Below are 27,333 nucleotides of genomic sequence, written 5' to 3'. Positions count from 1 at the left end.
CTCAATTTCACCACAGCAACAAGCCAATATTTGTATCATTTATGTGAAATGAATGTTCACTATTCTTTTCACAGGATGAGGTTCAGTTCTTACTACCACAGAATCCACTTATGACTGTACACAGTAGATTAAGATGCCTTCTTTACACCATTAAACAGATCCTTGCTGCATGGATTTATACAATGTTGTACAGATACTTTCTGCATTACCCCTTACCACTCTGTTTGCTTGTACACCCCTTAAAATGCCAGGCTAGCTGGTCATGCAGCCTCATCCCAACTGGCAGCATAGTGTCTTTAAGCTTATTTCTACTACTCCAATAATTCCATCCTCTCCAGGATTACTAGAATGTTTTACATTCAGAGTAAGCTGATAAATTTGTTGAAACATTTCGTTATACATTATTTAATATATTTCTGTGCTAATTATGTGAAATATCTTTTATTATGAAAGTATATGTGTAAATTTGTAAGTGTAAAATTTTCTCAGATGATCACAGTGGCTAGACAGTCTAAGGCATCAACCAGCTTCGGCTGCTCGAACACCGTGGTCGTGGGTTTGAATCCCACTGTATGTTTGTGCATTTATTCTGTGTTTTGTGTTGTTCTGTGTATAGGATTAAGAAACTGAAAAGCAACCAAGGCCTAACAAAGGACTGTAGAGCCACAGATTAGGCAGACGGCTGGGCAGGTGGGTATAGGCTCCAAAGTTGTAATGGGTTTAGAGGCACTTTCAACACCATCGATATTCAAGCAAATGCAGCATTTTCCAGCAATTTAACCCTGTATTCCCATGTCAAGTGGGAGTCTTGTCACCAAGACATGGTGCATCCTTAGGTTACAGATGAAGAAAATGGTCCTTGGACATGGAGGGTGGCTATTTAAGAGCTGAGAAGGGCTAGTCCTCCAGCTTGCAGGATAAGCAACGAGCTAACTCCTCACCATAAGAAATAACTATATCACAAACTGTTACATGCGATCTCAGACTTTGATGGATTCTTTGGAAAAACCTGACCAAAGGAAACTACAGACCAGATTCTACACATTTGTCAGATACTGGAAAAAGAAAAATAGGAGCATCATGGGATAGTACAGCATATACTTACAGACTTAAAAAAGTCAATGATTAAGATAGGAGGTAAGTATTGTATAATATTTTCATTACAGTTAGTATAGCCATAAAACGAGTTAGGCTAATTAAAATGTGTTAAATGAAACCTAGAGTATATAGGCAGTTTCTTTCTGATACATTGCTTATTCAGAATAGTATCAAACAAGGGGTTGTTTTATTGCCTGTGCTTTAGAATATAGGAAAGTTCCAGAAAACGAGGAGGGAATTAAACTGAATGGGATACATCAGCTTCTAACCTATGATGATGTTACTTTATTGGGGGAAAACAAATAGCATAAAAAGGAGAGGAAAAGAAAATAAGAAAAAGCTCTATTAGATGCTAGTAAGGAAATTGTTCTATAAGTAAACACACAGAACACTATATACATGTCAATGTATCATCATGCAGGGTTATGTAATAAAATGAAGATAGGTATATCCCTTGAAAATGTGGCAAGTTTCATATTTTGGAATGGCACTAACAAAGAAAAATTGCATTCATGAAGAAATTAAAAGCAGATACAATTTGTGGAATGCTTGCTTTCATATTGTGTTACCATCTGCTATGGATGTGAAACTTGGTCTTTCACACTAAGCAAAAGAAAGTGGATGAGGGGCATCTGAGAACGTGGTCCTAAGAGTATTTGTATATAAGAGGAATGGAATAACAAGCTGGAGAAAATAGTATGAGGAGGTACATAATTCGCATTCATCACCAAATGACATTAGAATGATCAGATCAAGGAGAATGAGATAGGCAGAATATGTAGTGAACATGGAACTGAAGAGAAACGGACAACATTCTGGCAAAAAATCCTGAATGGCCAAGGCACAGAGGGGAGACTGTTAAAAGAGGTCTTAAAGAAACAGGATGGGATGGTATTGACTGGATTCATCTGGCTTTGAATAGTGACAAATGGCAGGATCTTGTTTACATGGTACTGTATCCTAAGGTTCCATAAAATGCTGGTAATTCCTAAGTAGCTAGCAACTATTAGCTTCCCAGAGAGGTCTCAGCTCCATTTAGCTAACCCTATATTCAGTAAGGGCAGACGGTATTTCATTATCTTTATGTAGAAGTTATATAATTAAGGACTGGGAATGACTGATGAAACAATCACAGGCACTTCTCAGCAATGGGCAAAATGTTGTCAGCACTGGAAACATTTTCTCTTCTACCTGTACAAGAATTAAATGTTATGTCAGAAGATATTTTTAATTTTCCTACCTGCTGAATGTTTTCATATTTTTGTGCTACATTATTACGAAATGTTGTTGTTTAATTCTTACATTAACAGCAAAAATACAGCATGATACTGCACAGAGCAACAAACCAGTTTTTGCTGGATTTCAAGTTCTCACAGCAATGCCTATGAAGCATAATACCTTCTGGGTTGTAACACCATTATAACATGAATGTACAAGGGGTGGGCCCTCTTGGCTGCGACCACAGTGATCTATTGTGATTTCCATTATAAGATGATTTTACAACTCAGATGATCACACTCACAAAATTATTTTTCATTGTGTTTTTCACATCTTTCAAATGAAATCTACATGTTCTTATCTACTAATTTTATGAGTGACTACCAGTCTGGAGAAAAATGACGAGTTACATGTGAGCTACATGTGCAGACATCAATTCCAGATTTGACTGAACCCTGCTGAGCAGTTTCACAGATGAAACATGCAGTCAAACAACCACAATCTGTCTATAATGCATTCATTTTGTGCACTTCACAACAGAAACATATTCACAAATGAATGACATTCTTCTTTTCCATTGAAAAATCTCACCAACCACCAGATATGAACACTGTACCTTTAGGCATATGAGAGTGGTAGGTACAAGTGAGTCTGCATTTGTTCACTGACCATGACTACTGCAAATACTCTGTTCTAGGCACTTGTCATGATTAAAGTAAGGTAATGCTGCCGCTATGCTTAACTAATTAGGAATTATGCCATGACGGGGTATGGGGGAGTGGATGTATAGATCCACGCACTTGTCATGATTATGAAGATTAAAATAACTAAATTACTTTATATTGTAGTACAAAGTGCAGTGCAAGATTTTATTAAACTTCTACAAAAATGATGATATGATTAATAATAAAAGTTATAATAAAATTCAGCCTTCCTCCAAGGAGTAAAATTACAATTAATTGGCAATGAGTTATATCTATACATATATATATTTCTTGCAACAGAATTATCAGTTTGACTGTTGCTGTTACCATCAATGGCCATATTAAATAAAGAATGGCATCAGGCAAGAAAGTAAGTTTATCTTTAAAGCACATGAAGAGTTTTACTAATTAACAATAATTAAGTGATCACTGGGAGTGAAAATATTAATAATTCGAAACACTCATTTCCTATTAGTAGTATCAAGTCAAATGAAATACAGAGAATATTTTAAAATCAGTTACTGTTTAAGACAAGACAAGCTTCAACTTACAGAAGCAACAGGCTACAATAATGTTCACAGTAAACTGTTTACTTCTATTATGATCAGGGGTTAATTTGTTTCTAGAGCTCCAAAATACACAATGGCCTGATAGATCTATAGTTTTTAAGAAAATATAAAAGGGATAACATGGAACAGAAAGATTCCAAAATAATTTATGAAATATGTTTCAAAGGGATGCTAACGTTTGAAACTGAAACATGGACCCTTACAAAGAGAAACAAAAGGATGAGCAAAGCACTGGATACGAAATCTTTTTAGAACCACTCTGAGAAAAATAAGCAGAGACAGAATCTGAAATGAAATTTTTAAAGAAGCTGAAATGAAAAATTTGTTAACAGTGTTATAAGGGAATGTCTACAGTGGTTTGACTATAAAATAAATGGATGAAACAGGGCACTGAGAAGGTAAATGTAATGCCATCCCAGTAACAGGCCGTGGAGGTCCATAGGGCTGCGAGACATTGAGAATCCCATATTTTCTATACAGTCGGCTCTCAGATGGCAGTGAGGTTGTTGGCCTTATGTGCCCTCCTCCTTTTACGCCCCCAGAAATAATCCCTGGTACTTATTTGTTTGAGGGTGAGTCGACCCCAGGGCCATAAGTGTGGCTGGAAGGATTAAGTCAATTGAAAAATCCAATTTACCTCATCAGGAATTGAACCCATGACCTTCCAGTGTGTAGCATAGTGCCCACTGTGAAGGACATTAAAATTATATATAAATGACAAGATCTGTGGTACTGGAGACATCAAGAAGAGAGGAAAGAGTCTGCAAGATACCAAAAGTGAACAATTTAGGTCTATCAACCTGTGTAAGACAGAAATTGTGCTAGGAGAGGGGTAATCAAAAGAGGAGGAAAAGGAAGAAAAGTGTGTTGTGACATAACAATCCTAATAGGGTTTCATTCTCAAGCTGGAGGCAGGAGCAAAGCCAATCTGGTCCTTCATTTTCCCATGATTACACACTAAAACATGGCATGGATAGCCATTACTGAAAGGACACATCTTCATGTCTGTGTCCAAGTATGCACTGCCTCTACATCAGTTTTTGAGACCTAAGTTCTTCGTGGCAGTGATTATGGGGTATGACGCCACGTAGTCTGGTAGACATTTATTAATGTTCTGAAGGAACTTACTGGCTCCAGCTTCAGGTATATGGAACCAGCACATTTCTTTGGAATATGAGTAAACATTAACCAGACTACATGGCATCACACACCATAAAACAGCAACCTGATTTTAGGTCTTTCTCCCAAATCACAGTAAATTGGAAGTTGTAAACCTAATGATATAACTTTGCATATTCAATTTTTTGACATCCATGACAGCTCAGTCATTGAAGTTAACTGGTATGAATTGGATGAGTGGTTTGATTTTTGGAATATATGTCAGAAATACATCTCTTCACTCATTCCAAAAGGCTTCTGGCTCACTCAGCCTCCTGCCTACTCATCTGGTACGACAGCCATTTCCTTAGTGGTAAAGCAGTCAGCATGAAGCTGACCACAAAGTCCAGATATGGAGAACATGATTCTTGGGCAAGGGACTAACTTTAATTTTGCCTTTACCATTTGTATTTCCTCTGATATACATACATGCTGTTACTGAGAAATCAGTGTTAGGAACACTGAACTTAAGGATGGATACAATATGTGCACTTGCTAATTTGTTCCAAATGTCATGTAACATAATAAATAGAGTTTCTATAGGTCATATTGGAAAGGGCAAACTTTCCCATCATCTTTTTACATAGATAAGGTCTATGTATAAATCCAGCTTTCATGTTTCAGCTGACCTTATACAAGGTAAATTTATGAGGTACAGTAACAATTTAATTCTCTCATACTGAAACTATTAGATGGGTAGCTCATGATGTAGTGTGAGAAATTAATGTCACCAATCCAGTTGGCATAGATTTGGGTATTATCTAGGTAACTTTGAGAAGTCTCACTGTAAACATATGGCAACTGCAACTCAGCTGAAATCAGGATGAAGCAATAATTGTCAACAGTGCAACCAAAAATGTCTTTCATTAACTACATTTTGAAAGTAATGCTGTAATTAATTATTTTAATACTTTTTAACTGTCAGTCTTACATAGCCATAGTTCCCATAATTCTTTGAGGGGGTAAGACAAAATACTTGCCTTGTCTTTGGGCCTGGTAACTTATCACATATGTATAATTTATTAGGAACAGGAAATGTTTGAATGCTGTCTCAAAAGATGTTCAAACTGTGTGAGAACTGAGGTTCTCATGGCACTGACTGGGTTGGAAGAGATTTACAACTGTTGGTAAATGTCCACCACACTACAGGGCATTATATCCCAGAAACCTGTATCTTCACAGTTTCCACCATAAGAACCTCAAATCGTCAACACTGCCAAATAAATCAATGTTAAAATTTCTTTCAATTAGAATGTCAATGAAAATAAAAGAAGATGGAGTCAATACATGAAGCACTAACATGGTGCCAGGTTTTTCTATATGACTGTTCTTGAATAACTTCCAAGTCAGTATTGTGGTTGTCACAATTTTAAGTAAATTTTGCTTCCTAGTGCTCCAAGAAATTAATAGTGTATGAATAAATGAATGAATGAATGAATGTATATTGGGTGGGCCTTCTCGGCCCTTGCACAACGACCTACAGTGGTCTATTGTGCTTTAGTCAGCTTTTCCTCTACGGCAGGAATGAGCAGTTACCTCGAGAGAACATTCAGTTATTAAAAAAAATGTTAAATAGCTATCAATCATCTGCAGTGTCTAAACCTACTGAACCAGTATAAATGTACCAAAAGTTATAATGTAATATTGATAAATATTAGGTTGGACATGATGTTCTAAACACTAATTGGTAATCAGTGCAGACCACAAAATATCCATTCCAGTAATATCTCCATCTGTATTTATATTCCTGAAATTGTAGAACTTTTTCCATACTGACAGACGATAATGTAGAAATTTATAAAAGGCTGCATCATTATCATCATCATAAAAATATATTAAAATTGTTGAAGACCACACTGAAATTTTTTTGCAGTTTGTATTTTTTCCACGCCTGCTTCAGGGTTGGGTGCTAATGTTTTAGAAGAAACTGGGTAATAGGATATTATGCTGTGGAATTTCAAGGGCATATGCTAAACAACACAGGTTCAATTTCAAGAAGCCATGCATAAGAAGGGAGATGATATATGACAAGTTTTCTATTAATACACATTTTATAGTAAATTTCAGGCTTGGATGTACAACATTATACGAATAAACTGATATTTTCCAAATAACAATATGAGCTGTCTTTAGTGCGTGTCAGTCTGTCCCAGTGGCCACTGTACAGTTTCCTTCACACAGAAATTAACTCCTGCATCAGAAATAGGAAAGACTTCACATATTGTCTGAGAAGTATGAGGCATGAGAGAAAACAATGACTGATCTGTAACAGATATCCTATAGCCATAAGTATCACTGATCCTGACAAGTGCCCTAGTATTCTTCAGTCATAAACATGGCACAATAATATTCAGTTCTTTCAGTCTTTTTATGGTTCTTGAATAAAGTATATTATTGAGAAACAATTCTAAAAAAGAAGCAGCAGAAACTGATAGTGACATTTTGATAGTTATGGCATGCTTGACTGCAAAGTAGTAAGGCAATTATCAGCCTCAATCCTTAAGTGTTCATAACTGTGTATTTTTCAGTGCATTCTGAAGTAAGATGATGTCAGGCCACCTTCAGTGTAAAGAAGCTAATTTCTTGGGCTGTCAACATTTATGTTAATAATCAATATATATTAATTAATTATTCAGTAAACAGTTAATACCAACAAACATGGACATGAGAAGCCAGCATTTCACTTTTAACAAGCCTTGGGAATTTAAAACTGAGAAACGTAATAAGGGACTTTCTTAATGATAATATGCCAAACATACACAACATATGAAACTACATTTTATATAGGCTGCGACATAGCTCAAGTGCTTAGTCGCTGGCTTCCCACCGCAGTGGCCCATGTTCAATATCCCGGGTCTGGTCAAGTGGGATTTGTGGTGGACAAAGTGGCACTGGGGCAGGTTTTCTCCGAGTACTTCGGTTTCCCCTGCCAATCTTCATTCCACCAAATTCTCCATCATCACAATCGCCTGGGGCAGGCTACAATAGGCCAATCAGTGACCACTATGCCAAGTGGATCCAGTTGGACTCCACCCCCCACTAAGCGAATATATAAAAAAAATTAAATTTTATATTCTAAAGTCAACATTCTTGGCATATAGATATGGATCTTAACTGATAACTACATGCAACAATTATTAAAAAAATCCAATTAAATGAACTGATTAATCACGACAGCCTTATTAATTTTGTATTAAAATTTGGAAATTGTAAGTAACATTATTATCTTCTACAACACTCAGAATTATATAAACACTGAAGAATATTTACAACATTCTAGACACCTGAAAGAGGCTCAATAAAAAAAAATGGTGAACTGAATACAGAAATCCAGAGATCCTTATTAATTGACATATCAGTTCTTAATGTAAATGAAATACATGGCCAAATGGTGGTAAACATCATCACTCGACAAGATACATACTGTTAAATTTCATAATAAAATACAAAATTCACTTTTATGGTCACAGACAAATAGATATTATTTCATGACATTTCAATGCAAAATAAAATAATACAGTTATCTAAAAAAGACTTGCAGGTGCACTGATACTTAACAGAACTGGATTTGTCTTTTAACAATATTATTATGTGCTGTATTTATTCTGTTCTGCATAATTCATTATAATAACAATCTTCACATCTAAGAGCAACATCTGACAATGGAGTATGATACTAAGGCCATGTTAGGAACCTGTTATGTCTGAACAATGTTTACTTGTATCACTCAACATTAAGTGCCACAGGAAAGTAACAAACAGTAGGCAACATTACTATATCTATTTTGATGATATTCTGTAAACAGTCTGACATATTAGTGGTATCAAAATGTTAACTATGTACAAAAACCTTGAGTTCTTCAAATCATTTAATATGGATTATACAGTAGATTATATTTATATATATATTACGTATCTTCAACCTGTTGCAGTCGTTCACTCATATGGAGCTTAATGGTAGTCAATGAGGTAGATTGGAACACAAACACATGTGTATGAGATCTGTATGGATGCTGAATTTGCACTGTTGATGCAAGCAGAAATAACACTTTCATAAAAACAAAACATAAAATGTTTGGAGAAGTGCTGCGTCTGTGACACAACTGGTAGTGCACAAACAAGTTACACAACACGTTCCAAAAATTGCACATGGTGGAAAGAACTAAGCTGCTTCACTCGTGTCTTGGTGCACCTTTCATTCAATCATTCACCTTATTTAGCTTGTACACTTCTATTCATGGGAACTGAAACATAAGAATTAAACCGTTTACTGCAGTGTGGTGTAGGCTTCTAGCAATGTTGCATCATTTTCTGGAGGTCCTGTGATTACTTTTTGGCCATGACAGCCCTGATCCTGAGAAGTTCTTATAACCTTTCCCTGACTCTCAAGGCAATTACCAATTCATTATTTATGATATTCCTGTCATTTTTCATCAGAACTGTATAAATGCATAGGGTATTGTAACATTTGTTAAGAAGATATTTTGAAGTACATTATGTTCATAAGAAGTGAGATCCACTTTAAAATAGAATTTAATTCCAAGAATTTTTGATGAGGACAAGTAAGGAGAAAAATGAATTCCTTAAAATAAGGCATATTTTCTTATGCATTATCTGTGCAAAGAACATATAATGAGAGGCAAGTCATGTTCATCTGAATTTTCCATCTCCAAAAATGTTACATAGATTCTGATATAATTATGACTTTATGATATATGAGCAGCAGTGAACAAGACTGCAGTTCTCTGGGATGTGATGCTATGCAGTTTGGTATAGGTTCCAAATACGTAGAAGTGAGTTCACTCTGTCAATTCGAATGACGGAGGCAGCAGGTTCATCTCAAATGTTGGTATGCATCTATCAGACCACATGGCGTCCCATCTCAGAAGATGCAATCCTAACACTTGTAAGTTATTGGGATAGTTCACATTTGGTTTGCATTCCCAACAGCTTTACATGTATGATTATTCATTACTGTGTTCAACTCCAGAATTTCCTTAAGAATGTAATTTGGAATTTTGTTCTGGCACATGAGAAAATTAGGAAATTGCATGAGGCAAAACATAAATTTAAACACTCAAAATGCCAAATCGTCTTGCGGAAAAACTGCCTCTCCTTTCTAATTAAAACTTGACACAAAAATGTGTTCCAAAATCATCACACATTTTTGTGCGGGAAGCAGCTGTTACTATTTCTGAGGATACGTAACAGCTAGTATATCTAATTATCTGGAATTCTGAATAAGCAGTAACTGAAATATTTGTAATTGTACATTGTCTTTTAACTAGCAGCAAATGAAATAAACTGTAGTATTCAAACAGTTCTTCTTGGATTAAATTAAACATTCATGAAACAAATTTCATATTGTGTATTAGCAGCTTATTTCTTCTCCATCATGTTTTGAGTACCTTCCAATACAACGTACAAAATACAAGATACAGTGTTACATTTAGTATTCTGTTTTGCAAAGGTATTTTACATGCTGAAAATGAAGAAGTCAGTCTTAATAAACATAAAATCCTGACTAATCAAGAAAGACAATACAAGATTTTGAGAATTATCACTCATAAATATATTTGTAACCCACAATTTATTTTATTCCCTTAAAACTGAATGCATTATTAATGAACTTTAGTTCATGTTATGGATATATATTTATTTTATACAAGGCATTTGTGTATAAATATGTGCCGTGCAAGTGTGTACATGTGTATATATATGTACTAAATCTGTAATTAACCAAAAATATGTGCATATGTAATAAAATAGGCATTCCCTTTCCGTTGAATAAAGTATGTCACAAGATTCTGTTTAATTACTGGACATTTTGAAAACTATGTCATGATGCTACAACCAATTACTTCACTTTCTAACTGAATAATTTCATAACTCATAACTCTGTTGAACTAAGTTCTGCTATCACCAGAGGACTCCACAGATACAATTATAATAAAAGAGTGTCTGACAGTTAGTAGAGATATTTACACAGCAAATTTAATTTACCACACTTTACAAAAATCTAAGATGCACTGTATTCAAATTAAACAATTAACTTCTACTTCATTTCAACATAATAAACTAAATATTCAGAGGAAACTTTTACAAAGTTTAATAATTGCAAGTTCTGCAACATTTTAATTTTGTCAACTTGATGCAGTATTAATTATGCATTTTAGATTTCAGTTGTCAAAAATTGTTACTAATGCTGAACAGCAAACGCTGGCAGCAGCAAGTAGCTGTTATGGGATGGCTCATTTTCTTCAGACATAAAAATATGGGATTTGATTATTTTAGCAGTTTCATTTAAACTATGCCCACATCTACACAAATCAGGAATTCCCAGTACTTGCTGACATTTCTTATTTGAAAACACAAGCCCATTAAAAACTATGGCAACTGAATTCAAATTCTTCTTAGGGTGACATTTCCAAAACTATAACGACGCTGAAGAGTGACAAGTTTCAGGAAACATGGAATAATGAAACATATAAGAATTACATTTAGCAGGATTTTCTTTCCACCCATTCCAATACAGCTAATTCCATGTAGTACTCTTTTCTCTTCGTCTTCGAAGCAAATTATATATTCTGATGCATCTCAGTCACTTGACAGGACCAGATGAAAAGTAATTGAGGTGTCATGTAACTGTGAGCAATATCCTCCAACAGCAGTGTCATTTTAGTAGACTGATTATGCCAGTATTTCCTTGTCCCTTAAGAGGGTAGGAGATAGAAGTTAGACAGAGCTAAGACTGGAATACAGGCATTGTAGCTGCTGCATTGCTTCTCTCATCTTCATAACTAGAATTTATCTAAAGCATTACTGTGTGCTGTGATATTTAATGTTAGTTTAAGTTGCAGTGTTGCCAAGTTTCTTGTTTCTCAGAGCCATATATTAATGCATTATCAATTTTCTGACATGTGCATTCCAGCATTAGCCTCTAATTGCCATGTGAGACAGACTATAGAAGTTGTTCATTAGGTCACATGATATGAATCAACTCTGCAGCTACAAGATACTAATAACACAAGTTCAGTTAAAGTATGAAATGTCAACAAATTTATTAATTTATCATTCCCTCTGAAAGAAAGAGCCATCCTATTCTGCACACTCATGAACTAAACCCCCAAAACGAAAGACAACATACATCTAAAACCTTAAGTGCAAATGAAGTTCCTGCCTTGATAAATTTTCCATTAATTCATTTCTAAAGAGGTTCACACAATTTATACTATGAGTTTTAAATTTTAGGTTTTCATTTAAACACTCCTTCCATTCTTTTTTCACAGTTGGTTTAAAATTCTAATGGAATGTCCGCATAATTTCATAAGAACAAAAAGAAAAAAGAAAAATCACCAAGTTGTAGTCCAAGGCACATTATGTAATCTATGTAACAAATTGTAACTAAACTCTTATAAACTTTAACATCCACAAATAATTTCCAAATCTCATTGGCTTTTTACCCTAACAACTTCATCTGTACTATACCATACAGTATCTTGAAATTACAAGTTTTTTCATTATATATAATGAATTTTCAAGCTGCAGTGTAATCTACCATTAAGGCACATTAGTGACTTTTGTTTTAACTGATATTTTTCATTTTATAAAAACCATAAAAAGATGGTTTCCCATTCACTTTTGTTGGCCACAAGTTACCCATATACAACATAATTACCTAATTATGAATATTGAAAATGTTACGAGTGGAACTATTCCACTCATAACAGAGAAAGTATATCTGTCCAGATTAAAGGGAAACTTAAAAATGATTAGCCTTAGTGAAATACTTCCCACATGCTCAGGGCTGGAACTTTCAAATTTACTTATGAAAGACGTTATTTCTAACAAGACTGGTGACTGTGTGTGAACAGATTGCTTTACACCACAGTTTTCTGCAATACAGTGAACTCTCAGTTGTTCATTCTACAAATAAACAGGACCCCATATGTATACAATATACACGTTGATTACAGTTTCATATTACGATTTAAGTGTTGCCCATTACATCTGTTTCACGAGTACATATCAGTGATGTTTTACAATTATTTATAATAGACTGTACATCTTCTCAGCCTGCTGTAACTTTCTATTTTATTATATTACTGCTTTTCCCATGGGTCGTTACTGAACAAGGGTTGCTTTATTCTACTAGAAACATATTTGTCTTGTTGTTTATTGACCAAGCGCTGGACCAGTATGTAACAACTAAATGATTTTCAGGATTCAATGCAACAAGACAGAGAGTATTTCCAGATTTTTGGATTACTCTTTGTTTTTAGTTATTCATGCTACTTCTCCTCTCCCCTACTTTGAATAATTGAGATTTCACTATACAATACATAGAAAAGCTGATTATTTAAGAAAAAAAAAACATTCATGATAAGAAAAAAACGAATCTCTTGCAGGTTCTTTTATGTGTATTGCTCAGAAAGTGTTACTGTCTTGATTCATTCTGTCTGCTATTTAACAAAACATTCTGAATCATACATCGAAACTGAGGTTCATTCAATTTACAAGACCGAAAGGATCTGGGGGAGTGAATAAATACATGAAAAAATTCCAATCGATATTGTGCCATAAATTAATGAATATTTAATATTTCCCCTCATTTTTTCCAACATTCACAATATAGCTAAAATAAAAATGACTGCATTAATTTCTTGATACACAGAAGCTGTTGCTTTTATTCCATTAACTGCAAGAGATATTCCTACAAATACAGAAGAGTCCACATTTTCAGTCTTACACCGTAACTATGCTTTGAAAATGTCTTCAACCTTTTATCTTATTTTTGCTAACTAGGACCAGGAAAGTGTAGTCTTCTCATGCAACAGAAACTGGACCTTCTTATTATTGCCACTACTGAGATCAGAAATCATATCAGACTTTAATAGTGATCATTCAGTCCAGTGAATTATAAAGTAATTTTGTCATTCACACCTGATAAGGTAATTTCTTTTTCGAAAGTAACGCAATGATTTCGGATTTTATTATAAATCTCCAGTTGTAAAGTTAATTACAGTCTGTAAAAACACAAAAATTTCATTCTTCATACATAGGGTTTCTTGTAAAGTGGTAAACACAATTTTCATGCACAGTTTGGATGAATCAATGAATTTTTAGTGATGAATGACTTGAAAATCAATAAGAGAAGAACAAAACTGTAAAGATGTAATCCATATTGGAATACACAGTTTCCATGAGTTCCTCCTTTACACCTCATGTACAAGTGGTCATATATGCAAAATGTTTAATATATGCTTCAAAGTCATATTGTAACAGGGCAGTGCATGAAAAGAACAAAACAAATCTGATTTTAACTCAGTATGAAGTTATTTTTATTTCTAGGCCGCACCATAGCTCAAGCAGTTAGTTGCTGGCTTCCCACCGTGGCGGCCCGGGTTCGACCCCGGGTCTGGTCAAGTGGGATTTGTGGTGGACAAAGTGGCGCTGGCGCAGGTTTTCTCCGAGTACTTCGGTTTTCCCTGCCAATCTTCATTCCACCAATTGCTCCACAATCACCCTCGCCTATCATCTGGGGCGGGTACAATAGGCCAGAAGTGGCCACAGTACAAGGGACTTAGTCACACCCCACTAGCAATAAAAGAAAATATTATTATTTTTATTTCATTTGTTCTTAATTGCCATTTTGTTCAAGATACCATTGCTGATAATATCCAATTTGTTTAATTACTGTAAAATGTGCTTTATGGAGGAAATGTACTGCACATAAAATGTGTATTTCACTTCCTTTATATAGTTTTTGCTTTAATATTTTTTCTCTCTAAAGAATATTTTGTAAGGTATTTGCAGAAATTTAAATTTAAATTTAAATGGCTTGATAGTTTTTGTAAAATTCAAATATCAAATATCATGAAAATTTGTCCAGTGGCTCTTGAGCTGAAATATTCAAAGAGATGGCCAAACAGACATGACCACCTCTACATGCATTCATTTCATGCACATCATAAAAAGAACACATAATAACCAAACATGGCAAGAACTTAATATCATATTTTTAATGAAATCACACCAGGGTAATCAATACCTATAATTATAGGTATAGATTATAATCTATACTTAACAAATACATTCTACATGCACATCAGTGTGTGTCTTCTACAGTGTGCTTCAGTTGTGGAGAAATTTCTGCTGGTGGTTAGTATATCCAACTGAAAGCTGGTCTTTATTCTTCTTGGATACATTGTATGAATTTTCATGCATTTTTTGTCAGTGGTTATTCATGAATATCTCAAATAGTGAGGCCAGGACCAAATAAAATTTACCTCCCCCCCAGATGTAAAGTAAGTAAAAAGTAAAGCTATCCCTGTACCAGGCCATGAAGGCCCACAGGGTTGTGCGACATTGAGGGTCCCACATTATCTAGACAATCGGCTCACAGATGGTGGTAAGGCTGTCAGCCTTACGCGCCAGCCGTGCTTTACTCCCCAGGAAAATAATTTATTTAATTCCAGGTACTCATTTCTGTTAGAGGCTGAGTGAACCCCAGGGCCATAGTGCAGCACTGGGGTTCACTCAATTGAAAAAATCCAATGACCTCACCGGTATTTGAGCCTGTGACCTTCCTACTTGTAACATAGTGCCTTAACCACTATGGTACCGCCCCCCCCCCCAAATGTATATTTAATAAAGAAAGGGAAATCTGTAGTCTTATTTATATTTTCATATTTCAATAGTTCACTTTTTATTTTGTACAGTATCACTTATCTGGCAACTTTAGGTCCATTTTGTGCTGTCAAGAATATTTAACCTTTGCACATAGTTTCAAATTGAAAGATATGGACATGAATCATGACATGAGGCAGTTCTTGTTAAGATTTACACTTTTAAAAGCAAAACTGAATGATGAATATCTAACAAAACACACATAAGATTACTTAAGCCAGAAATTATATATGCTATTATTAATTTATGTTTGACCTCAATGTTTTCAAAACAAGTACCAAGTAAATGCCCTGGGTGGAGTCGGGAGACACCCAGGACTGCTTTAGCTAGACTAGAGTCTTGCCTTCTTGGCACAAATGCAACCTCAGGTCTTTGGTCAGGGAAGGTATGGGTTCCTTTTAATGCCCAGGGGTCCATGCATACAGATGGATAGACCAATGCTAAGAGATGCATATGGTGCAGTGTTTCTATCACTTACTAGGCCAGCCCTATTATGTTCTAGGTCCTTGATAAACATAGTGACAAAGATTATGTGATGCTTACTTGGAAATTGTACTTAAATTCAGTTCTGTGTTTCAGCATTGATTTTATTTCATGTACTCATTTAGTATGAAAAAATGTGCTTAACATTACAACACAGAGATATATGGGGGAGTGGATGTACAGATCCATGTATTCTTGACCTCAGCACTAGTTGGAGGTGAGTGGTCAGCTTCATGCCCTGGCCACTTTACTCCTGGAGAAAGAGCTCCTGGTATCCACTGGATGGAGGCTGGGTGGGCCCCAGAGCTGGTCTGGACAACATGGAGAGGAGAGAAATCTTGTGCCCACTGGGACTCAAAACTCTGACCCCTCAGCCGTTCAGCCTGTAGCCAGTCACTATACCGAATGAGCTATCCCAGCTCCTATTATGAGTACTGAATGCAAACAAATTAGAAAGTTTGTCAAACTACTGTTTAGTGCTGGGCTTCCTGCAATTCTTGCAGATTCTAAATTTTGTTTTTCATTGTGCTTGGTCATGCACTGCAAATTAGTTTCTGCATTGTATTCTTTAAGTGATTTTGTGTTATCTTGTTACCCACAGACAGCTGTGCTAATTTTGGTCCCTTGATCAAAGAGTATGGCACGAAGTACACTCATCATTTTGCTAAGTGAAGTCAGCAATACTCCATGGACAGCACGTTTGTAAAAATTCTCTGTAATTTTCTAATTGTTACTCACTCTCCCCTCGGTTTTTCCTTCTATACTTGTCAAAAATCTCATCTCAGCTGCTATTGCTCTACAAGAAGTATGTCAAACTTTGTAAAATATATCCAAAAAGAATGAAGATTGGCCTTAAGGTAGCTACATTAATGACCTTTAGTTGATGTTCCAGTATTAATATGTGTTGTGGATAACACTGATAATAGTGTAAACTGTATTTTTAAGAACAAATTATTACTTGGATTTTAAACTCAAAAGTATACCAAATGCATTAAGTCTGCAAATCCACAGAAATTTTATTTTTTTAATTAACACAATACTTGAGACTTTCTGTTTCTGAAGAAGTAGCAACCCTTGAATGTAACAATTTCATGAAATAAAATAACCGTTAGAGAACACTTTCTTTCAATTTTCTTACAGTAAAAATCAAATTAAACTGCACATTCATTTTTATGATTTTAGTGAGCATTAATGTTTAATATCTGTGGCATATGACATCATATAATCCAAAGATTCTGTGACTATTATATATGGTTTAATACATCCATGAAGTATGGGTAAATAGCCTTTAAATCACTTCCAAACTCCATCTTACTTTTCTGCTTTTTCATTTTGATCAAGTTTGAAAGTACCATTCTGCTCATTATTCTTTTTCATTATTTTCAAAATCACAGACTGTTACCTACGTACTTTTAGCATGCCCTTGGGACATGAATATATGCCAGTTAAATCTATATACAATCATCAGACATACAAATATTGCAGTAATTCTTTTTTAATTAATTTTATTCCTGATTCCCCCTGAGGATTTTGGCCTGCTGCCACCCTCAGTTATGATAAGATAGTTTAAAAAGATAGTAAGGCATCTTGTAAACACTTAATATTACCCTCAATCTAAAACAAATGAGAAATCTAAGCAATAATTCAGTCTTCTTCATCTATGTGCATGAATTGGACACAGATTATCAATATCCTACTTAAAATAAAATAAAACTAAGTTAATAACTGGTTAACTAACTAGAATTTGTACACAATAATAAAACGCAATATATACGAGTTCTTGATTTATGTTATAATAAAATAATCGATTATTTTACTATTGTATTTTCTAAATCTGGGTTTAACAGAAAAAACAACTATGTGGCACAATTCTGGCTAAAACAATCAATTATAAGTCTTCAAAGAACCAAGTTAATACCACTGATATGGTACATTCAAGAGGTATTTTATGTAATAATGGACTTAACAATGAAAATGCTTTCATTGACTAGAGATAGGTTAACCCAGGGAATGCAGAATATACACTTCCTACAGCACTGTAGTACAAATTTCACACATGTAAGTTAATCTGGATGGAATAAATATTCACACCTTAAATAACTTGGTGCTGTAGAATGCACTAGCTACTGGATTGAAGTCCTTATCCATTAACCAAAGGAATGTACCGGAAAGAAAGTGAAGTGGAATATATTGAATAACATGAGAACAAATATAATACATGTAGGACGTTGCTACACACCTCATAGCACATGAAAAAATCAAAATGCATTGCATCCCCAGCCTGCATCTGTGCACATCACAATAAAATAAACGCCCAATATCTCCATATGTTAGATCAGGCCTGCAAGAAGGTGATGTCAAGGAGGAGCCATATGTAAAATCAATCTCCCACTTCCCAAAGTGCACAAAAATAACAAGAGAATCTATTATACAAAAGAAATATTGTTAAGTGCACTAAAAATATCATACTTCATAATTAATCTTAAAAGTAGAAAGTTCAGGTCCAATTTTGAAACTAAAAAGTTATTCTCTGGATACCAAAACTTGAGAAATGCCATTACTCTGTACCTAACTATAATCTTTTGACAACAAAACACTGCATGCCCCTTCAATTTGCTTTTTCAACAGTTTTTGGTAATTGAGAGAAACTAGTACAAAACTACATCACTGGCCTCTGACTGCTCTCCCTATGTGTATCAAGAGACTCCTATCCAGTAGCTTACATGCAGAACACAGCAACACCCAGGGCTAACAGGACAAGCATAAAATCAGTCTGTTCTCTGATCGAATATAGAAATGATGTATATATGACACAGAAAGCTGTTCATGACAAGCTTTGCTGTGCTCAGTCTAGAAAATCACAGCAGTGGAATAAAAATAAAGGAAACAAAGTTGCAAATTCCAACTTCAGAGATGAACGAACTTATCCTGGTATACTATCAATCCTTTCCTTTCTGCATGGCTATTGCAAATTGTTGGAAGGTATGTTCTGTCTGATATAACACACAGAAGTTTCAATAAATTAACTTTCAGTGTGCTGGAAAAATCAGAAAAATAGTGCCTCAATAGTGATGTGCTAACAACTGGCGCCATATTCTTGTGTTCTAGATATATGTAAAGAGCCTTTACCCTACATTATGCAACAACAATGCCAAAAGCATTTTTTTACTTTTTTAATATTTCTAAATTTTATTTGATAAGCCACACTTGTAATGAAAACCAATCCCAAACAATGGTTAGTGACACATGTTATATGAGTAATGGGCTGTCACCCATCACACACACTGGGTACTCTCACATGCCTTCCCCCCTTCCCCCGCCTATGTTATTATACTGTACAGATACAACACTACATATTTTATAACGAATATCACTATAACAGCTCAAGAAAAAGAAACAATATACATTCCATCCCAAAACCTTGATTATATAAATGTAAATAATAAAACAATCCATCAAGAAACCAAAACTCAATAATAACTGCAAGCAAGGCAATGTCATTGGTTTTAAAAACTAGCTCTTCCATTAGCTGCTGTTGCCAGGATGGCAAACAGCGGGTTGTAGCAACCCTTCACATTTTCAGTTATTCTTGTAATGTTTCTTGTTATCACATTAACAGAAGTTTTATAATATGTCATTTATGACACTGTTATCTAATTTTGTGATTGCTAACAGCACCTGCTTCCATTTTTTAATGAATGCATTTCAGCTACAAAATAATAAACTTACAATCTACATGTTATCATCTATTTACAAGCTATAAAATTTTCTTTCCATGCACACTTCCTGCTTTTCGAGCTCCTTCTGTAAAATGCAGCAAATATCTGTCATAGTAGTTATTCTTGGATACTGGTTGTCATACCACACAGCTTAAGATAACCAAGATGCATGGACATTTGCCAAAATTGCATCGACCCTAGCACATCTCTCTGCGAATCCCATCGTATCCTTGAAAAGAAACTTGTCCCTACAAGCCTTATATTCTCCACAGCAAAAAGAGCAAGTGACAAGAGCAATACAATAATGAAGTCAGTCTCATCAGATCAAACCCCAGCAAACAAGGAGTTTGGATGGCCACACCTCTGAAGTGGAATCACAATGGAAAAACTTTTTTATTAGGAAGAGCAACTGGGGCCAGTAACCTGTACCATTTCTCTCAGTTCTGGGCAGCTTATATATACAAACAATACAGCATTTCATTAAAATAGTATGACAAGTGAAACACTTCTTTGCTCCAGTATTATTAATGTTATGTACTTACCCTTGCTCCCTCAGTTACAATTTTTCAGATTCTTATGTGGACTTAACAAATGAAGGAAGTAAACAGTGTATGAAGGACCTGCATGTAAACCGAATAATTTCTGTCAAGATATGAGACTGCATTTCAGTAATCAAATGAGAAAAAGAGTCCAGGCATGACCACTGTCTCCACTGTTTTCACTTGTTTCCAAAAATGTTTCTGCTTCAAGATATTGTAATACTGTTGTATCAGTGGTCTGAGAAGTACAAAATACATTAGTACTAAGCACATTCATTTAGCAAAATAATTTGAGAGACTGATATTCATGCCTGCCTTAACACTGAATTTCCAATGTGACTCCAACTCCACCTTATGGCCAGAACTATGAACTACAGTGTACAATACAGTAATGTGTTTTCTCAGTCTTATAATTTGTATTCCCTCATACTAAAAGGAACATTTTAACATTACACATGATACGTATAAGTCTTACATTATTATGGTCCCTCCTCAAGCTAGTAGGATTCCAACTTTGTTTCACCATAAAAGACAATTATGTGCTGATCAGGCATTCACACTGTGCAGGTGCAGTGGTCATTGCTAGATGCTGATATGCCTTTAACTGTGGCTCTTATCAGAGTTTCCAATTTTAAGATGACTTCATCTCATAATCCCAGTTTGAAAATAAATTTTAGGATTAAAGGAAATCACCAATAACAAATTATTTTCAGGCGTGAAATCTCAAACAACTATGTAGATAAAGAACAAAGCACTACCCTGGTTGCCAAATCTATAAAGAATCACAATTTCCTCACAATGAAGTACAATAGGAAAACTGAAAATGTGTTACATATATACCTACTTTTCTAGCAGCATTTCCAAGTCACTTAGAAGGAATTATAAATATCACTGGAAAAAACTGAAAAGAAAACGCAAAGTTGGATTTTCCTCCCAACTGCTAAGAGTGTGGACAATTTCTCATAAACTTCTTACAAGCAATCAACATAAATAATATTGCACTGAATTCACAGTTGCACAAAAACAGTCTTTAAACGTTGTATATAAATATAATGTGTAAAAACGGTAAATATAATAAAACTGAAAATTGCTACTATTTTAATAATAAAAAATATGGCAGTCTTCAGAGAATATACTGTCAGTGCAGAACTTGAATGAAATGAGACAAGACAATGCTTCATCCCATTCCAGTCAAGAGAACACGGTGGCTGTTGAAGTGAGGTAGTGAAGTGTTTGGTTTGTGCTGAACATGTATTATGTGGTTTGGAAGCAGGACTTGCATGCTACAATGACTATGCTACAACTCTCTTAATGTGCTGTAACATGCGGATTTAATACAGAAAACTCTTGCTATTGTCTGAATTACTTAACTCACATAACTGCAGAATGGCTGCAGTAATATTATGTATATTTCCCACCTTCAACAGTGCCTGTGTGGCACCTTGCATTGTCAAATCAATAAACATACTTGTCCTCAAATTTGTGATGATGTTAAATGAATACAATTATTGTGTTTCTGGTCATTATCCATCATCCTCTATTTATTTAAAATATACAAAATTTTGGAGACTGGATCCTGTCTCTGTCTTAAGGTGAAATCTACTCAGTTGGGCCCAGCTGACAGAGGTGGTCCCTATCTGGCTGGGCACAAATCAGTAGGTTTCACCTGATGGCATTATTATATGGAAGTACCGAGCTCTTCAAACTGCATAAATCGTATGCCTTCAGCCACACAGAAGAAAGGATAAATAACTGAGTATAAGTGGTAAAGTTTCATGCATTTCTAAAAATTTTCAGATGACAACTGAAACCAATACAGTCTTAATTAAATTTATCCTCAAGGACCATAATTCTGCTAGGCAGTAGATATAAGACTTGAATTTAAGAACGTTCGCAAGAGTTTTCATGTCTTTAGACAGACTGATAAAACTATGGCATATGTTTCCACTGCACCATTGGAAACATAAGAGGAACATGTACTTGAAAGATTTTTAATAATTCTATTCAAGTGCATGCAAATTCTGCTTCATTTAACAAGTTATATACATCCCTGTTTCAGTCCCTTTCTGCCATTTCCATAGATGTATTACGCGACTCATCAGAGGTACAATGTTCCCGAACATCATCTTCATGCATGTCTTCCTTTTTGGATGCAGATGCAACTGTAGGGTTCATTGGAGGCATGATAACACGCATCGGTTCAGGTTTCCGACTGACTGACAAGTCTTCCACTTGATCCTCTTCATCTTCTATTCCATCATTACCACTGCTGGGGATAAGCAGTTCATTGCTTGCAGCTGCTGGACTTGGAGTCAAACTATTGTGGCTACGTATGTACTTTATTAGACTTGGACTTGGGCTCGGTGAATGACCATTGCCATTCTCCCCTGGACTCGACGATGAGTTTCCACTTCTAGCCGATGATGCTGCATGAGCAGCTGCTGCAGCCATGGCAACCATGGTTTCCCGGTCACCAAGTTCACGCTTCATTCCATCTAGTGCATGTTGCAGGAACAATGGCTCCATAATTGCGCCACTTGGAGATGGATTCACCACTTGCTCTTCTCCTTCAGACATTCCTCCTCCACCCACAGCAAACACACCTCCCAAGGAATTACTCCCTACTCCACCGTTACCCCCACTACTGCTATAGGGGAAGTAACTACTCCCTCCAGCACTCACATTGGAACCACGCTTGTTGAATGGTCGGCTTGTAGTGATTCCCATTTTTTTCACTTTGTCATACAGTGTTCGGCTAGGAACACCATATTTCCGAGAAGCTTGGAGAGCAGACATTCCATTGCGAACTGCCTCAATAGCAGAAAGTATGTCATTTCTTGTATACTGCTTGTACCGCTTCCATTCCGGCTTCTGTGTCGGCACATACGTTGCAATGCCAGATGATACACCTAGGGAGAACAATAGCATGCACTTTAAATATAGGTACTCTCAACTAATTTAACATTTTACTGTAGGGTAGCCCCACTGATGGTGTCTCCACCTTGTCTTGGTGGTGGGGTTTGAGTGCTCCCAAGACCCTGTAGTGGTAGCATAGCTACTGGTAGGTCACCCATGCCGGACAGGTCAAGGGGTAGGAGCCAAATGAAGAGGGACACCATGGTCCTCCAGGTTGGGGGTCAGGCATTAGGCTAACAACCTCACACCGGGAAAATTAAATGTTCAGAAACCTGACAATCAGCCTCGGATTGGATGGACGAATGGAGACGGATTGTTCAGGATGCCAAAGCTCACCCTGTGTTGTAGCACTGAGGGGAAAGAAGAGGACTGTAGGGTTAATGTCATGGTTAATCTCTAATGTAAATGTGCTGTCAAAATGAACCATATCTCCTCATGGTAGCCAGCTTGAAAGCATCCTGATCATGCAGAATTTTTTGCTTCCCCTCTGGACTGAAAATTTCTGGTAGCAGTGAGGGTTGAACATAATCTCACTTCTTAGCTACACAGGTCATGCAGGAAGATTACTGTGGACAATGAACTGCCGAAAGACGTGGAACTGGCCATGGCCTATTTTAAGACACTATCTAGCATTTGCCTGCAGAGACTAAGGAAAATCAGAAAATATCTCAAATTCACGAACTAGACATGGGATTTCTTGAGTTCGAAGAATGAGGGGTAACCACTCAGTGATTTATGTGTTTGTAACAAATTTAAGACATACAAACTCTAAGGTTTAGTACCTTCTTTCATGAGTTGAATCAGTTGACTGAGCAGTTCCCTATTGCTAAGGAAAGCAGCGTTCATCACCATATTCATAGAAGCCTACAAGCTGAGCATACTCTGAACCAAATTCTATCCAGTTAACTTATTTACATCCTATGTGTCTAAGATCTATTGTTATCTTCCCATATATTAACTGAGTCTTACAACTAACCTCTAGAAATCGGCTTTTTGTCCCCCACCCAAAAAAAAACTCGTATGCAGGCTTCTTCTAAATATCAAAACTTGAAATGTTCTATATGGCTGTCTAAGGTCTGCTCATGTGCCTAAGCATGATGGTGAAAACAATTTTGTAAAATCAAACAATATCCTGAATCTCATCATCAAGTTCTTATGCACCCACCTGAAATACTGACAAAACAAGTTTCATGAAACTTTGTGACCAACAGAATATAAGTTAGTATAATAAATCTGTACAGGATGCTAGAACTTATTATTCATCGCCAAACTGGCAATCAATGAAATCTGCAAAAGTCATACAGCCCAGATAACACCAAAGTCAACTTCAATGAGATTTTTTTCTATTTTTTCTAGTGCAGAACCTACAAATTGCACTTCACACATTTTAACAAACTTGCAAATTGATAGCCACCTAAGTTGGTCGAACCATATAGATAAATTGATCCCTAAGTTAAGTGGAGCATGCTACGCAGTTAGAAGCATGTTTCATGTCAGCAATACTGAGACTCTCAAATTGATTTATTTTGCCTATTTTCATTCTGTAATGAAGTACGGAATAATTTTTTGGGGTAACTCATCTTACAGCCAGAAGATATTCATCTTACAAAAGAAAATTGTTAGAATAATGGCTGGTGTTAAACCAAGAGAATCATGTAAAAATATCTTCAAGAGGCTAGAGATCTTAACTCTCCCATGTGAATACATATTCTCCTTAATGATCTTCATTGTAAAAAACCAAGAATTTTTTCCAACCAATTCTACAATACACAATGTCAACACAAGGAATAAAAATCAGCTTCACAGACCAGTTGCCAGCCTCTCTTGTTTCCAGAAGAGTGCATATTATACTGGCATTAAAATCTTCAACAATCTACCACCAAATATCACAACTCTTATAGATAAACAGGGACAATTTAAAGTAGCACTAAAGAGATACTTAATTACACACTCCTTTTACTCTGTTGAGGAATTTATGCTTCCAAACAACATAAAGTGTATGTAATGTTTTCTCTTGTTTGGAACACAGGAAAAAAAAAATCTAGTATATGTTAATGTATGGATTTATGATGGATATTTTACTACTTTTGTGAAATCCTTACTATTTATGTGAAATTGAATTGTGCATGTATATATGTATTGTATGATTTTTGACAAATTCCACATCCGGTAGGTCATCTGACTAACTCATGGATCTATGGAATGCTATGTATGTATGTATGTATGTAACTGTCATGCCATATGGTACAATAATCTCCTGGGGAATTCAACTAAAGGTAACAAATTGTTCCTTTCACAGAAGAAAATATTATTATGGGCAGTGCTTACAGAAGTAAACCATGTAAGGTTTCATTTATGTGATGTTGCACATTAACACTTGCTTCTGATTGTGAGCAAATATAGCATGACCATTAAGTCCAGTGCCCTAGGAAACCTTGGTTATTTGGAAAAATAGAGAAAAATGTACAAATAGAAAACTTCTTGCAAATCATGTGTTTCTAATCTCAAGTGTTGGAATTTTTTACATAGGTCCTTCAGTGTTCAAAACAGGTGTATATTATGCCAGACTTTTTAATTGTATAACAAGCTCCCATACATATGCATAAAAGCCCTGGGCTTGCCATTCTGTCATTAAGTAAGCACTGAAAGGTACACATGCTTCATCTGAACTGCAGTCAAGACCTTTTTTGAAAACAAATTTCCATTGTTCTGTTGTTGAATTTATAAACCTTATATAATTAATAGTAGCTTCTTAATTATATATGTGGAACTGCAGTACTTATTAAGAAATAACTATTGGGAATTTCTCACTTATGTAATATTCAGTATATCATGTTCTGTTGTGACTTCATTATTGTATATATTTGTACACAATGGCTTGTTCCACACCCCAGCAGGGAGGAATGATGGACTGCATATAATCTGTGCATCTACCTACCATACCATTAAAGTGTTTAAATAAAGTGAAGATAAAACTCCACATATTCTTAACCTGGGCATGAGTTGTCAACTTCACATGTTGACTGCTTCAAACCTGGAGAAGGGCCCCCACTATCTACTGAACAAAAGGACGTTTAGGCCACGAAGCCAGTCTACATGAAGTACGAGAGAAAGGAATTCAAGCCCCTACTCTTGCAGAAAATTCAAATTCCTGAGTCTCAGCCTAACACATGACAGGAAGTAATATAATATCACAGTATTTCCAATAATGACATTATGGCACTGATGTTATGTGTGGCTTGGTTAGATTAAATTATATGCATTCAGATCACTGGTCAATTTATATTCTAGCATACAGAACCATTGCTGGGCAGAGACCTCTAAATGGACGAGTACAGCCATTGGTATGCAATAGTCAAATAAACAAACACCCATTTCTAAGCAAAGGTTAGGCCGTGCCATAGCTCAAGCAGTTAGTCGCTGGCTTCCCACCACGATGGCCCGGGTCTGAACAAGTGGGATTTGTGGTGGACAAAGTGGCGCTGGGGTAGGTTTTCTCTCAGTACTTCGGTTTCCCCGGCCAACCTTGATTCCACCAAATTCTCCATCATCATAATCATCTGGGGCAGGTACAATAGGCCAATCAGTGGCTGCCATGCTGAGTGGGCCCAACTGGACTCCACCCCCCACTATGCGAAAAAAAAAAAAGTAAAGGTTGATAAACATGTTCTCGCAGAAACAATATCCAGTATATTGCTAGGCAACTGCCATATCAACAATAGAAGAATTGTTGGAGTTGGTGTTTTCTGTTGGGTTTGCCCCAGGGTTATATAATGAGGACAGAAGCCAAGCTCCAGTCAGTTGTCAGCAGTTCAGTTGAGTGAAGTTACGTGAAGTAGCTGGTTGGTGAGTGAGAGAGTTCAGTTCGTAGTTGTCAGTTTAAAGTCAGCCTGTGAAGAGAAGACTAGGGAGTTAGTGTGAAATGGCCACCAGCCTGGGACCCAGTTAGTTGTCAGTTGACAAGAGTTTTGCACAGACGGCTGTAACAAGAGGACCAGAATGTGGGAAGCTGAACAACTGTCACTGGTAGAAGCCATTGCCTGGAAACGGCTAGTGGAGACTGTAATAGACTGAGGACACTAATCTGTGTGTGTCAGTGATCCGTAAACTGTAGTTCCGAGTGGTGTATACAAGTGGTCAATAAATCCATTAACCAACCCATCCCCCATCTACAGCCATAGTCCCCTAAATCATGACAGTATTATGAAAAGTCTTTATGTTAATTTAGTCAACAATCCAAG

At 35.9% G+C, this 27,333-nt stretch overlaps 1 protein-coding gene across 1 annotated transcript in view; it reads right to left on the bottom strand.

The window, feature by feature from the left end:
• Positions 1-7,759: 7,759 nt before the first annotated feature.
• Positions 7,760-27,333, bottom strand: part of LOC111872125 — a 64,732-nt gene continuing 45,158 nt past the window's right edge. Inside the window, exons 7-8 of the mRNA XM_023865709.2 lie at positions 19,648-23,085; positions 7,760-8,990 (exon numbers count right to left, since the gene is read on the bottom strand). Coding sequence (XP_023721477.1) covers positions 22,232-23,085 — 854 coding nt within the window. The 3' untranslated portion in view covers positions 7,760-8,990; positions 19,648-22,231. The remainder of the gene's footprint in view (positions 8,991-19,647; positions 23,086-27,333) is intronic.

Source organism: Cryptotermes secundus, unplaced genomic scaffold (genome assembly GCF_002891405.2).
Source record: "Cryptotermes secundus unplaced genomic scaffold, Csec_1.0 scaffold461, whole genome shotgun sequence".
In the NCBI taxonomy this organism is placed as follows: domain Eukaryota; kingdom Metazoa; phylum Arthropoda; class Insecta; order Blattodea; family Kalotermitidae; genus Cryptotermes; species Cryptotermes secundus.
The sequence above is the reverse complement of the archived record's forward strand: the minus strand, read 5'-3'. Positions and strand labels throughout refer to the sequence as shown.